Source organism: Momordica charantia (genome assembly GCF_013281855.1).
Source record: "Momordica charantia cultivar OHB3-1 chromosome 9 unlocalized genomic scaffold, Mcharantia_2.0 BLBB01000009.1, whole genome shotgun sequence".
Classification (NCBI taxonomy): Eukaryota; Viridiplantae; Streptophyta; class Magnoliopsida; order Cucurbitales; family Cucurbitaceae; genus Momordica; species Momordica charantia.
The window spans coordinates 28,244,213-28,257,661 of NW_028275167.1; the positions used below are offsets into that span (position 1 = coordinate 28,244,213).

Genomic DNA, 13,449 nt, shown 5'->3' on the forward strand with positions numbered 1-13,449 from the left:
CACGAAGAGAGGGGAACGTGGCGCATTAATAATCCTGGCATCTCCCATTCCATTGCAGCTTCCTCTTGCTTATCTTGCTTTACTCCAAAGTTGAGATACACACACGTTATTGGGGACGGGAGACCACGTGAATCACATTCACGTCTCTAGAATCGTGATTTAATGCATTCAGGAAAAAAAAAAAAAGGGAAAATATCAAATATTTTGAATACCAACACACACAAATGTAAATTATTTATTTAAGGTGTCTAGAAGTATATTTAATATTTGGTTAAATCTAAAATAATATTAATTAATTTATTAACATTTGTATAATTATTATTTTATAATATATTTTACATTTTTCAATTTTAACAAAAATTAAATGAGTTTATAACATGACAGTCCATTTATCAAAAGTTTGTGATTCTTCGTTTTAAAATTTCAAATTAAAACTCGAAAAATAGGTTGTTTTCGTAATTTCATCTTTTTTCTTAGTACATTCAGAATTTCGTCTATTTGAATAATTTGAAAACGAATATAAATTACATGACAAACCCTTACTTTCTAAAAAATTGAAAATAAAAAAATATCAAGAAAACAAAAATTTAAAAACAAGGTTTTCAATGAAAACTAAAATTATATTCTTTGTTTTTAATGTTTTCAAATATGTGTTCGGTAACAAATTTGGAAATTGGATATCAATTTTTAAAAAATTGTTCAATATATATTTAATAATATATTTGTAGACTAGAGTATATACAAACTAAATATTTAGTTCAATTTAAACTTATATTAATTAATTTATTAACATTTTTTCTTAATTTTGTATAATTATTTTACGAGGCGTTATATTTTACCTATTTTAATTTTAACAAACATTTATAATATCAGGTAATATATTTATCAAAAATTTTATCATTTTTAATGTAATTTTGCGCACCATAAAACTTTCATATTTTGAATTTGAAAACACCAAAAACATAAAAAAGTCATTATCAAAATATTTACATGAGAGAATCTGAAAAGAATTTTAAAAAACAAATCTCCCAATCCTATCAATTCAGAAAACCAAAAAACATTCATTTTCATGGGAGAGAATGATCAGCTCATGCATTCAAAGTTGCATTGTAGAGAATGATCTGTTCCTCATGACTCATAAGTGAGGATCATCAACTTGTCGTTGTTCATCTACCCTTAATATTTGACCACTTCTTATTTTTTAAAAATAAATTTCTTGCATTTATTTCTTAACTATCCAATATTTAGTGACAGGAAAGACGAGATTGGGGAAGCCAAAGGATTTTCCTTCCTATAAAACCCCAACAATCAAAGGGAAAAAGAGTGACACTTCGCTACCGCCAACCGCCATGGGCACCGCCGAGAAACGAGGCCCCATCAAAATCGTAATGCTCCCATGGCTAGCCCACGGTCACATAACACCCCTCTTCGAACTAGCCAAAAGACTCGCAAAAAAAGACTTCCAAATTTACATATGCTCTTCCCCCGTAAATCTCCAAAGCATAAAGCCAAAGCTGTCCCAAACTGATACCAAAATCCAACTCATCGACCTTCATATCCCGCCTTCGCCGGAGCTCCCCGCCCACATGCACACCACAAAAGGCATCCCTCTCCACCTCGTGCGCGCCCTCGTCGGAGCCTTCGACACGGCGGCTCCCGCTTTCGAGGGCCTGCTCGACGACCTCCAGCCGGACCTTGTCGTGACCGACCTGTTCCAGCCATGGGCGGTTCGGTCGGCCGTGGCGCGGAATATTCCCGTCGTTAACTTTGTCGCTACTGGCTTCGCGCTTCTCACTCGCTTGGCTCACGCGTGTTTCAAGCCCGCCGGTGAGGAGTTCCCTTTCCCGGAACTTGATCTTTCCGATCACTGGATCTCCACGAGCCGCCGGAAGACTTCCGACGAAGGCGGTCGCGACATTGCGATGCGGTCTTTTAATTGTTTGAAACAGTCGTCTCCACTTTTTCTCGCTAATACTTTCGTGGAGATTGAAGGGAAATATATCGATTATCTCAATTCCTCGTTTAACAAGAAGGTTAGGCTAATTAAATTACCACTTAATTCATAACTTCAATTGATTTTGATTCACATTTCTTGATTGGAACAGATTCTTCCGATCGCTCCTCTAGTTCGACAAATCGACGCGGACGGCGAGAAAGATGACAACGAAATCTTGTCATGGCTGGACAAGAAGAACCCAAAATCAACCGTCTACGTGTCTTTCGGGAGCGAGTATTACCTAACGAAATCCGACCGGGAAGAGCTGGCCCACGGCCTGGAACAGAGCGGCGCGAATTTCATTTGGGTCATCCGGTTCCCCAAGGACGAGAGCACCACAATCGAAGAGGCGCTGCCGGAAGGGTTTCTAGAAAGAGTGGGAGACAGAGGAGTGGTCGTGGACGGGTGGGCCCCGCAGTTGGGGATACTGAGCCACCGGAGCGTGGGCGGGTTCGTGTGCCACTGCGGGTGGAACTCGGTGGTGGAGAGCGTGCTGCATGGGATGCCGATGGTGGCGCTGCCGATGCAGTTCGACCAGCCGTGGAACGCGGCGGTGGCGGTGGCGGCGGGCGTGGCGACGGAGGCGGAGAGGGACGGCGAGGGGAACGTGAAGGGGGAGGAGGTGGCGCGTGCGGTGAAGGAAGTGGTGTTTGGGAACAAGGGGGAGTTGCTGAGGGAGAGAGCAGGACAGATCGGTGGGGCGTTGAGGGAAAGGGAAATGGAGAACATTGATAGAGTGGCAGAGGAGTTTCGGAAGTTATGTGGGGACAAAAGGGGAATTTGATGTCAAATAGCCATTGGGTCCTTTTCGTACTTCTATGTTTTATTCAATTTAGTCTTTTTTCTTTTTTCCATTTCTTGGAAATTGAACTAAGGTAGAATAGTAAATGTTTCTTTTTCGTGGTCACGATAATCGAGTATTTGCTAACGAGGAAAGCGAGGCTCGCCACGTGTCCCCGGGTCGGGTGCTTCATATTTTGCATTTTCATGTACTTGTGTTTGGTTGGCTGTTTTATTCTTCTTTATTAAGTTTAGATTTGTCACTTCCCGAATTTGATTGTCGCAGGAAATAAGTTTATTAAGTCATGTTTTGTTAGGTATTTTTGGTTAGTGAAGTCTGTATTTTGTATTTTTCTAAATTAGTTTTATTAAATTTGTGTACTGAGTTTTATTTTTTTTAAATATAATTTATAAACTTTTAAGTTATATATAAATTATTTGACTTTATTTTAAATAATTCGATTTTCTTTATGAAAATTAAGAAATACTATTTTAAGAATATATAAAAATACTTTTAATATATTTGTCGTTTCAATTGTTTTACCATGATTCAGTTTTAAAATAAATAATCAATTATCCATGACAATATTTTTGAAGTATTTGTCGAAGTTTAAATAAGAATATATAAACTCATTAGACATCAATTTTGATGTAGAAAATATGTCATCAACAATTTATCTAATTTTTCTCTATTTACTAGAGATAATATTTTCAAATTGCTGTTTTAGAAACTTATTTACCTAAATGTCTAAATTTTTATAATTTTACCCTTTTAGTTTTCTGCAAGTAGGATTTTAATTTAATTCCGTGCATTTTCATTTATTATAGTTTTTTGCATTTTTGAAATATAAAATAGTTATTTCCATAAATTAATATCACACTCCTTTAATTAATGTGGGCCCATGTTAATTTTCAATTCAAGTCCTTTAATTCACTCCTTCAAATTCATTCATTTTCTTTATTTTCCAATATTATTAATTAAAAATATCCAAATCTCAAATCCTTTTAATTCACTCCTTCAATTTATTTACCAATATTATTAATTAAAAATATTCAAATATCAGGATCCTCATTTCTTACCATTATTGCTACATAATACTAGAGATATAAATGATACATAAAACAATGGAATTAGAGATATAATATACGAGTATATAGTTCTGATTTTTCTAGTTCTCTGGGTCTATTTTCGTAGGACATATATTATATCTCTAGTTTTATGTATTGTTCTATTTCTTCCGATTTCTTTCAATTTCTCGATATTGTTCTATTTTTGTAGAATATATATTATATTTCTAGTTAAATGATACATAAAACAATAGAATCATAGAGCAAGAGATGAACCTCGATTCTGCCCAAAATTGAAACCTAGCATAAACCACGGTATAATGGGAATCGACGGACTGAAATGCTCATGTGACGGAGGTCAGAGATGAAATTAGATGTTATTGTATAATGGAGCCGCCAAAGGCGAAGGGAGACAACGACGATGTTACCGTATAATGGTAACCAATGGAATGAGATGCGACGGAGGCCGGCGGTGAAATGTTCTGCAAACAAAGAAATCGGAGCCGCCAGAGACAGCGACGATGTCGGAGAATGATCAGATGCTTCAGAGGAAGAAGAAGCCCGACAGTCGGAGCAGTGAAAGAAAATTGATATATTTTAATAATGATTTACCAATTTCATATTTTAATAATGATTTATATTGAGATAGGTAGATTAGTAATTTTTGTTATTGGTACCATTTAATTTGGGAATTATTTTAAACAAAAGTGTAAATTCTATATTTTTCCATCATTTTACGTAATTAGGACTATGTACTAATCCCTATTTACTATCTTAGGTAAATTTGATTACTTAATTATCATCAACATTACTATTAAATTTCACTCATTTTTATTTAAAAATTACATTTTATTACAAAGTGAAAATCTTTTAAATAATACTTATTTAAACCTATTAACTTCATAAGTTAAAAAGAAAATACAAAATTAAAATAAATAATTGTACAAAATTATAACGTCTTTTATAAATGTAATAGTGATAACAAAAAGTAAATAAAAACGGTAGAAACAAAATTAACAATTATATTAAATGAAAACAAAAAGTTAGAAATAGATAAAAAAAACAAAAAAAAACTCGGATCATTTGGAAAAAAAACTAGAGAAAAAAATTATTGAGTTAAGTTTTTAATCTAAATTTATGAATTAATTGCAAGATTAAATAAGTAATTTATTATGATCGATCAATCTTAACAAATTAAATATTGCAAGGTTACCAAATTAACCAACCTTTGCAATATTATACAAGAAATTGGCAGATATAATTAAACATTGGAAGGTTAAAGATTTAACCAATAATACTTAATTATTTAAAATAAAGAATACTTAGATCTTTGTGAGGATCTATCCTGACAAAATAGAGAAATGTGGAAGTATATAATATTTTAAAAATATAAACATCTATCAATTTTTTAAGAGTTGTCAAGATAGAGATATGATGACCTAAGTATTTTATTCTTGCGATTTTTAAAAATACATTTTTTGTCTTTAAATTTTATTTTTATTTTGTTTAAAACAAAGTAATAGTTTAGTCACTAATCTTTAGATGATAGTTTTAAAAGATGCATGAAATTAAACTGTATTACTAAAGCTGACATAATATTAATATGATATTAATGAGTTTAATATTTATTAATTTAAAAATGTTTTATAATTAGGGGTATTTTTTCACCACCTTTGGAGAGTGTGCTTTACCCATTTTACTTTTGGTCCGGAGATTTTTATGAATCATTCAATATGCCCAAAAAATTTTTTAGCTCTCCCGTATTGCTTGAATCCCGAGCAATTGTTCTTTCAACTTGTCCAAATTTTGGGAGTGTTGCATGAATCTCGGTGAGTTTGCATGAATCTCTGGCTAGATTCAAACTTGATATTTAACTATTTAATTTAAATTAACCCAAATTAAAAAAATATAGGGGTCCGAGAACTAGATTTATGCCAATTTTAATTTCAACGAATCTAAATAAAAAAAACATATGAATATTAAAGTTGTGTCCCAGTTCCTTTTCAAATCAAAAGAAAGTGACGAAAATCTAAACCGAAAAATAGGAGAAGAAAAAGACAATCGAAAAATATAGACAAAGAAAATGAGAATGTGCATAATAATCCTGGAAAATACTAGCCAATTTTTCCCTTTTTAGAGAGGGAGATACAACAAAAAAAATTATTTGAAAAATAAATTTAATTAGATAATTTGGTGAAAGTATTTAATGGTGGTAACTTCGTCCCGGTGAGCAAAACATTTTCCATTTTTTAATTAGAGAAAAAAAAAGAAAAACATGGTCTTCCCTCGTGAAAAGTACAGGTATTTTTGGCTAGCAAATACTCAAAGTCAGTATTACTATAAAAAGTAAAAACGGCAGAAATATTACTTATTCAATCGCCAATAAATGGAAAAAAGACAAAAGCAAAAAGAAAAAGAACAAAATCGTACATGAAAAATACCAAAACGACCCACATACAACAAGGGTAGCGATCAAAATAGTACATTAAAAAAGAACAAAATAGTACATAAAAAGAATACCAAAACGACCCACACCACACGACAACAAGGGTAGCGATCAAAAGTTTCCCTTTTTGTCCTCACAAAGCTTCCGAAACTCATCCGCCACTCCATCGATAATTTCCCTCTCTCTCAACGTCAACGCTTCACCAATCTCTCTCGCTCTCCCCCTCAGCAACTCCCCCTTGTTCCCAAACACCACTTCCTTCACCGCACGCGCCACCCCCTCCCTCTTCACGTTCCCCTCCCCATCCCCCTCCGCCTCCGCCCCCACGCCCGCCGCCACCGCCACCCCAGCGTGCCACGGCTGGTCGAGCTGCATCGGCAGCGCCACGATCGGCACCCCGAGCACCACGCTCTCCACCACCGAGTTCCACCCGCAGTGGCACACGAACCCGCCCACGCTCCGGTGGCTCAGTATCTCCAACTGCGGCGCCCACCCGTCGATGACCACTCCTCTGTCTCCTACCCTTTCAAGAAACCCTTCCGGCAGCGCCTCTTCGATTGTGGTGGTCTCGCCCTTCGGGAACCGGATGACCCATATGAAATTCGCGCCGCTCTGTTCCAGGCCGTGGGCCAACTCTTCCCGGTCGGATTTCGTTAGATAATACTCGCTCCCGAACGACACGTAGACGGTTGATTTTGGGTTCTTCTTGTCCAGCCATGACACGATTTCTGGTTTCTCGTTGTCTGCGTTGACTCGTTGAACCAGAGGAGCCACCGGGAGAACCTTTTTAAAATTAATAAATAATATTAAAATATTTTATTATTCTTATATTATGCAAAATATTTAGGCTACGGCTATTGAAAATTTCGCAACTAATTGTTTCTTAAATTTTTTTATTAATTTTTATATTTATTTATCTTAATTATCAAATATATAATATTTTTTGTTTGTATTACCCTTCTAGCCTTACCTATTATATAATAGTATTTTATTTAAAAAAATTAAAGATAATTAATATTGTGGTCTTTCGCCACCATTAAAAAATTAACTCATCAATTTCTATAGAAAAATATCTATTTCTATATTTATCTCTTTAAATTGTCAAACATTTAATAAACGATTAGATTACTTCTTACGGTTAAGGAATCATATATTTTTCATTAATTAAATTTCGTTTTTAAAGTTCAATCACTATAATACACAGTCACAACATGTGTATATCTTAATAATAGTTGACATCTACTTCTTGTTTTAAAGTCCGAGATTTTAACTATTATACAATTTGTTATATTAAAAAAACAACAACAAAAATATAATAAACCTAAACACTAAGATTTAAAAAGACAAAACATTAAAAATGGGCAGAAAAGCTCTGAGTTGAAATCTCCTCCGGACGTTGTAGTTAAAAAAAAAAAAAGATTTAAGCCAAAATTGAATTTGATAAATACTCTTGAATTTAAGTTATGGATTATGAGGTAATTGAAACCCAACCTTCTTCTTCAATGAGGAAGCGAAATAATCGATATATTTCCCTTCAAACTCCACGAAAGTATTAGCCAGAATAACGCTAGAAGACTGTTTCACACAGTTAAGAAGCCGCATCGCACAGTCCCGACCCAGTTCATCGGAAGTCTTCCGGCGGCTCGATGAGATCCAGTGGTCGGAAAGATCAAGTTCCGGGAAAGGAAACTCCTCGCCAGCGCTAAAAAACGCGTGAGCCAAGCGAGTGAGAACCGCGACGCCAGTAACGACAAAGTTAACGACGGGAATATTCCGCGCCACGGCCGCCCGAACCGCCCACGGCTGGAACAGGTCGGACACGACCAGGTCCGGCTCGAGCTTGTCGAGCAGGTCCTCGAAATCGGGAGCCGCCGCGTCGCAGGCTCTGATGAGGCCCGACTCGAGGTGGAGAGGGATGCCTTTGGTGGTGTGCATGTGGGCGGGGAGCTCCGGCGAAGCCGGAATATGAAGGTCGACGAGTTGGATTTTGCTATCAGTTTTTGAGAGCTTTGGCTTTATGCTTTGGAGATTTATGGGGGAAGAGCATATGTAAATTTGGAACTCTTTTTTGGCGAGTCTTTTGGCTAGTTCGAAGAAGGGCGTTATGTGGCCGTGGGCTAGCCATGGGAGCATCAGGATTTTTGTGGCGGCTACTTTCTCGGCGGCGGCGGCCATGGCGGTTTGCGGCGGCGATGTGTCTCTCTATATCTCCGTCGGATTGTTGGGGGTTTATAGTTGTTGATTCATAGGATAAGAATACGGTGCAAAAACGTGGAAAACGTGCCGTTTGTATCGACTTGGTGAGTAGTTTCACGTGTTTTATGTTTGTTTGCAGTTTATTGCCTTCTTAATTTATAAGAAAGGACACTTTGTTAAATAATGTATTAGTTTTTTTCATGGATTCATATGGTTGATTTGGCAAATAATGTAAAGATATTTGAAAAATTATCATAACCTATATCCTATCACCTATATCCTATCATCTCAGTACTTTAGAGTAATGAGTGATTTAATATTTAAATACATGTATTTTCATTTGTCTTTCATTGAATATTGTCTTGTGTAATTCAAAGTCTATTTAAACTTTTATGTTTATTGATGATGTAATAAATATTGAACGAGAGAGAATATATTTTAAAATTTTATCCACATTTTGCATATTATAGATTTTCAAGATTTAGAAATTATACATGAGAAAATATAAAGCAAAAATGTAAAATTTTACCATTCTTAACGAGGTTAATGAATTTGTTACTAGGTGTGCCATAATAGTTAAATTAATTGTATAAAATTTAATTGATTATGTTAACATGATTTTTACCTTTCACGGTATCACAAACTTATGACCAATTCAGAGAGAAATGCAAAAACAAAAAATATTTTTAAAAATGGTGGTCAGGATAACATTTATCGATATACGTATTTTCCTTTAAAAAATGAAAATACTTTGTCTCGTTGGGAGTGATGACCAAATATTATACTCACTACCATTGAAAAATTGACAATTCATTAATTTTTATAAAAAATCTCTATTTTTACATTTATCTCCGTTAATGTTAAATGAGTCAAGTATTTTCCTAAAAAAATGAATTTGTTTGGTTTATATAGGGTGTGAGATTTTGAAATTTTATTTATATCCATAATTTAAGCTAATTTATTTTGAATACAAATTATAATCTAAATTCATTTTTAATAGTTTTTGAAAAATAAATATTTAATTAATTTTTTAAATTTTTATATCCTTCCATTCAACTAAATAAAAATATTTAGCCGTAAAAGAACGATTCTGATAATACTACTATTAATTTTTTAGAAATTTCGACAATTAAAAGAGAAATATAAAAATAGACATTATTTTTATAAAAGTTAATAAGTTGTCGATTTTTATCTATTTTTTAATGGGGGTGAAGATTAGATTTCGTCGAGTACATACTAAGTATTTTCCTCCTATAAATTTACACGTGAGCGGTGGGGATGAAATAACAGAGCTCCTTTGCAGAAGAAAGAAATTAACAACACAGCTCTGCCAAAGAAGTTGCAGGAACAGAGAGGGAGCAGAGCCACACCGCCATGGATGCAAGAGAAGAAAGCTTCAAAATCTTCATGCTTCCATGGCTGGCCCACGGCCACATATCGCCCTTCATAGAGCTCGCCAAGAGGCTTGTCGAGAGAAAATTCCTTGTTTATTTCTGCTCCACGCCTGTAAATCTGGAAGCCATTAAACCAAATCTTCCCCAAACCTACTCTGCTTCGATTCATCTACTGGAAATTCATCTCGATTCGACGCCGGAGCTTCCTCCTCATCATCACACAACCAAAGGCCTTCTGCCGCATTTAATGCCCAAACTCGAAGATGCCTTTAAAATGGCTTCCCCCAATCTCGAATCCGTCCTCAAAACCCTAAATCCAGATCTCCTCGTCGCCGACATTCTCCTCCCATGGATTCTTCCCCTCTCTGCATCGCTCAACATTCCGATGATTTTTTTCAGCATTTTCGGCGCCACGGCCATCTCTTTCATGTGCAATCGAACAGCCTCCGACGAGCTTCGATTTCCTGAACTTGAACTTCACGAATGCTGGAAATCAAAATGCCCCTATCTGTACAAGGACCACGCCGAAGGTCAATCGTTCTTGAAATACTTGGATCTGTCCTCAGCTATAATTTTAATTAAATCTTCCAGAGGGATCGAGGGTACGTATTTAGAATTTCTCACTTCTTCGTTCACGAAGAAGCTCGTGACCACCGGTACTCTGCTTCATCAGCCTTCCTCCGGCGAAAATTCCGAAATCATCGAATGGCTGGACAATAAGGAGCCTAATTCGACGGTGCTGGTCTCGTTCGGGAGCGAGTATTATCTATCTGAGGAAGAAATTGAAGAAATCGCACACGGACTGGAGATGAGCGGGGCGAATTTCATATGGATTGTTAGGTTTCCGATGGGACAGGAGACGGCGGCGGAGGCGGCGGTGCCGGAAGGGTTCATGGAAAGGGCCGGTGAGAGAGGTAAGTTGGTGGAGGGCTGGGCTCCTCAGGCGAAAATATTAGCGCACCGGAGCACCGGCGGGCTCGTGAGCCATTGCGGGTGGAGCTCGATTACAGAGTGCTTGATGTTGGGAGTGCCGGTGATCGGCGCGCCGATGCAACTGGACGGGCCGGTCGTGGCGAGGCTGGTGGAGGAGATCGGCGTTGGTTTGGAGATTCAAAGAGATGAGGCCGGAAAAATCAGAAGGGGGGAAGTCGCCGCCGGAATCAAGAAGGTGGTGGTGGAAGAAACAGGGGAAGCTTTCAGAAAGAGAGCAGAAGAAATTAGCGGCGTTTTGAAAGTGACAGATGAAGAAGAGATCGACGCCTTGGCAATGGAATTAGCGAGATTGTGCCACGTCAACAAGGGGCGGGCCTAACGTTACGCGATTCGATTCTGACTTGTAGAGCCGGCGCTGCTGTTGTCTGCGCTGGGCGTCCCCCACTCTCGTCCCAGAGTGCTAAGTGGTTTTTGTTTTTACCAGTAAGAAACCCGTGTACACGTGCGTACAATTTTGTAGTTCTAAATTAAAGTAAAATAAATAGTATTTTTTAAGTTTATAATATCATCATTTTAAAGAAAGAAATTAATTATATATAATATAAATTTAATGTATAATATTCTTGTAATAAAAGAAGGGGATGAAATATTAGCATGAAAAGTAAGTACAAATTTGAAGTGTAAGAAAGATGGAAAAGCACTAACGTGCAAGTTTTTTTTTATTTTTTAATGAACGTTCTTAATTTACCTCTAGTTTTCTTGATTATAAATTATTATATTACATTATATCTTTGTTAAATTGTGTGACGTTAAGTCATTGAGTTTGTTCATTCTAGAATGAAAAATAAAGGTAAGAGTGAGAGAAAGAATAAATCCTAAAAGGTCCAACCTGATGATATTGAGAAGGATAAAAATTGTTTATTTACCCTAACTTTGTAAAAATAATTACAACATTTCACATATATAAATCAAAAGCATCGGTTTAAAAAATAAATAAATAAAAATCAAACTCATAAGCATTCTTATTATCCAAATTATGAGAATAATCGAATTTTACTTTATCTCGATTCCATCGACCACCATCTTGACACATCGTACTCTATAATTTCTTTCAACCTGAACAATGATAAATTTGGGGAAAGTGAACGATGCCATCAACTCAGCTTTAATTTGGTTTATTTTCACTATCAATTCTCCTCTCGATCACCCATATGTGCATTGTTGTCATCGTTGCTAAAGCAAGAGAGTAATTTTCATACCTTCACACCACTTGGAAAATTTTCCACTTTATTCCATCTACCACCTTTTGATTTTTGGTTGGCATGAGAAAGAGATGACACATATTGAAAGGATTGGGAGATGGTACGTGGTAGATGAAAGGAGTTAAAAAAAATCAATGAGCAAGAAAAAGTTAATGAAAGAATAATTAAGAGAGAGAAGATTACTAAGAGAAAATAGGGGAATTTAGAGGGGGATCCTGATGGAGAGAAGAGATAAATTGAAAGAGAGAAAGTTTGTATTTAAATGACACAATTGTCATCAAAAGAAAAGTGAAGAGAGTTATAATGAAAGGGCAAAAATGGTATATAGAAGTTTCTCCTCATCCCACCTTTTATATATACTATAGATATAGATAACAGACGGAAGTGTTTTGCCAACGTCTCGAATCAAGCTTACAGGCTGGCATGTCCGGCACACATATTTTGATCTTGTGTGTCCATAACTCAAAATAGGTGTATAATATATGAATTCAATATATATTTATTTAAATATCTCGACTTTTTATTTTTTCAAATACAGTGCATGTGTGACTTAAATTGGTGTATTATATATGTTTGATGGTAATGTTATTTAATTTACGTTGTTTATGTAAATGCTATTATTTTATTTTATTTTTGTGAATTAATAAATGTTAAAAGGAATATGTCAAAACGAGCATAACTCAGCGTTAATTGACATATATATAGAGATTGTGAGTTCGAATCCCCCAACACGTTGTATTAAAAAAAAAGTGTAAAGATTTTGTTAAAGATGTATCTAAGTCTCCCTCATCTAAATTTAAGGTGTATTTTTCAAAATGTCAAACTTTTCATTTACATATATTTACCTATAACATATGAGTTCTTTATAAAAAAAAAATAATAATAACAGATATGAGTGACATTCTTTTTATTAGTTTACATTAAATTCTAGTTTGAATTTAATTTTAATCATAGTATTTATACACAATTTTAAACTTTCTATTATATTTTAAAATATATATTGCATAGATGTCCGTGTTTTAAATACCTTAATTATTAACTCAAAGGATAGAGTGAATGATCCTACTATAAAAAAAAACTTTATACTCCTATAATAGGGATAATTTTCCATACTGGTAAATCACGTCAGCAGTATTTACGAATCATCTAATCTCTACCTACATTCATAAATTTTGACCTTTATAATTATTTTTTGGGTACATAATTGACCATTCTTTATAAATAATATGATTTTAGGCAAGTTGCTAGTTTTTTTTTCTTTCGAGTACAACATGTGGGTGGAGGATCAAACTCATACCCTCTTGATTGATATTTGTCAATTATTACTGAATTATGCTCATTTTAGCAGGCGGGCAGGTTGCTAATATAAGATTT

General features: G+C 35.3%; 2 protein-coding genes and 1 pseudogene across 2 annotated transcripts; 2 read left to right on the forward strand and 1 right to left on the reverse strand.

The window, feature by feature from the left end:
- Positions 1-1,294: 1,294 nt before the first annotated feature.
- Positions 1,295-3,157, forward strand: LOC148209294 (mogroside IIIx synthase-like). The gene is made up of 2 exons (XM_088128370.1): positions 1,295-2,033; positions 2,106-3,157. The coding sequence occupies exons 1-2, from the start codon at positions 1,350-1,352 to the stop codon at positions 2,778-2,780; spliced, it is 1,359 nt and encodes a 452-aa protein (XP_087984496.1). The 5' UTR covers positions 1,295-1,349; the 3' UTR covers positions 2,781-3,157.
- Positions 3,158-6,191: 3,034 nt separating this feature from the next.
- Positions 6,192-8,499, reverse strand: LOC111018636 (mogroside IIIx synthase-like). The gene is made up of 2 exons (XM_022294807.2): positions 7,782-8,499; positions 6,192-7,073 (listed from the first exon to the last, which is right to left on the reverse strand). The coding sequence occupies exons 1-2, from the start codon at positions 8,463-8,465 to the stop codon at positions 6,402-6,404; spliced, it is 1,356 nt and encodes a 451-aa protein (XP_022150499.2). The 5' UTR covers positions 8,466-8,499; the 3' UTR covers positions 6,192-6,401.
- A 1,191-nt stretch (positions 8,500-9,690) lies between these two features.
- On the forward strand, positions 9,691-11,376 carry LOC111018635 (mogroside IIIx synthase pseudogene; annotated as a pseudogene).
- The last annotated feature ends 2,073 nt before the right edge of the window (positions 11,377-13,449 follow it).

What these genes read in the sequence shown, in the direction of transcription:
- LOC148209294 (XM_088128370.1), top strand. Translation starts at nt 1,350, where the DNA reads ATGGGCACCGCCGAGAAACGAGGCCCCATCAAAATCGTAATGCTCCCA. An exon ending in ATTCCTCGTTTAACAAGAAG is followed by an intron (nt 2,034 to 2,105) that starts GTTAGGCTAATT and finishes TGATTGGAACAG; the next exon opens with ATTCTTCCGATCGCTCCTCT.
- LOC111018636 (XM_022294807.2), bottom strand. Translation starts at nt 8,465, where the DNA reads ATGGCCGCCGCCGCCGAGAAAGTAGCCGCCACAAAAATCCTGATGCTC. An exon ending in CTTCCTCATTGAAGAAGAAG is followed by an intron (nt 7,074 to 7,781) that starts GTTGGGTTTCAA and finishes AATTTTAAAAAG; the next exon opens with GTTCTCCCGGTGGCTCCTCT.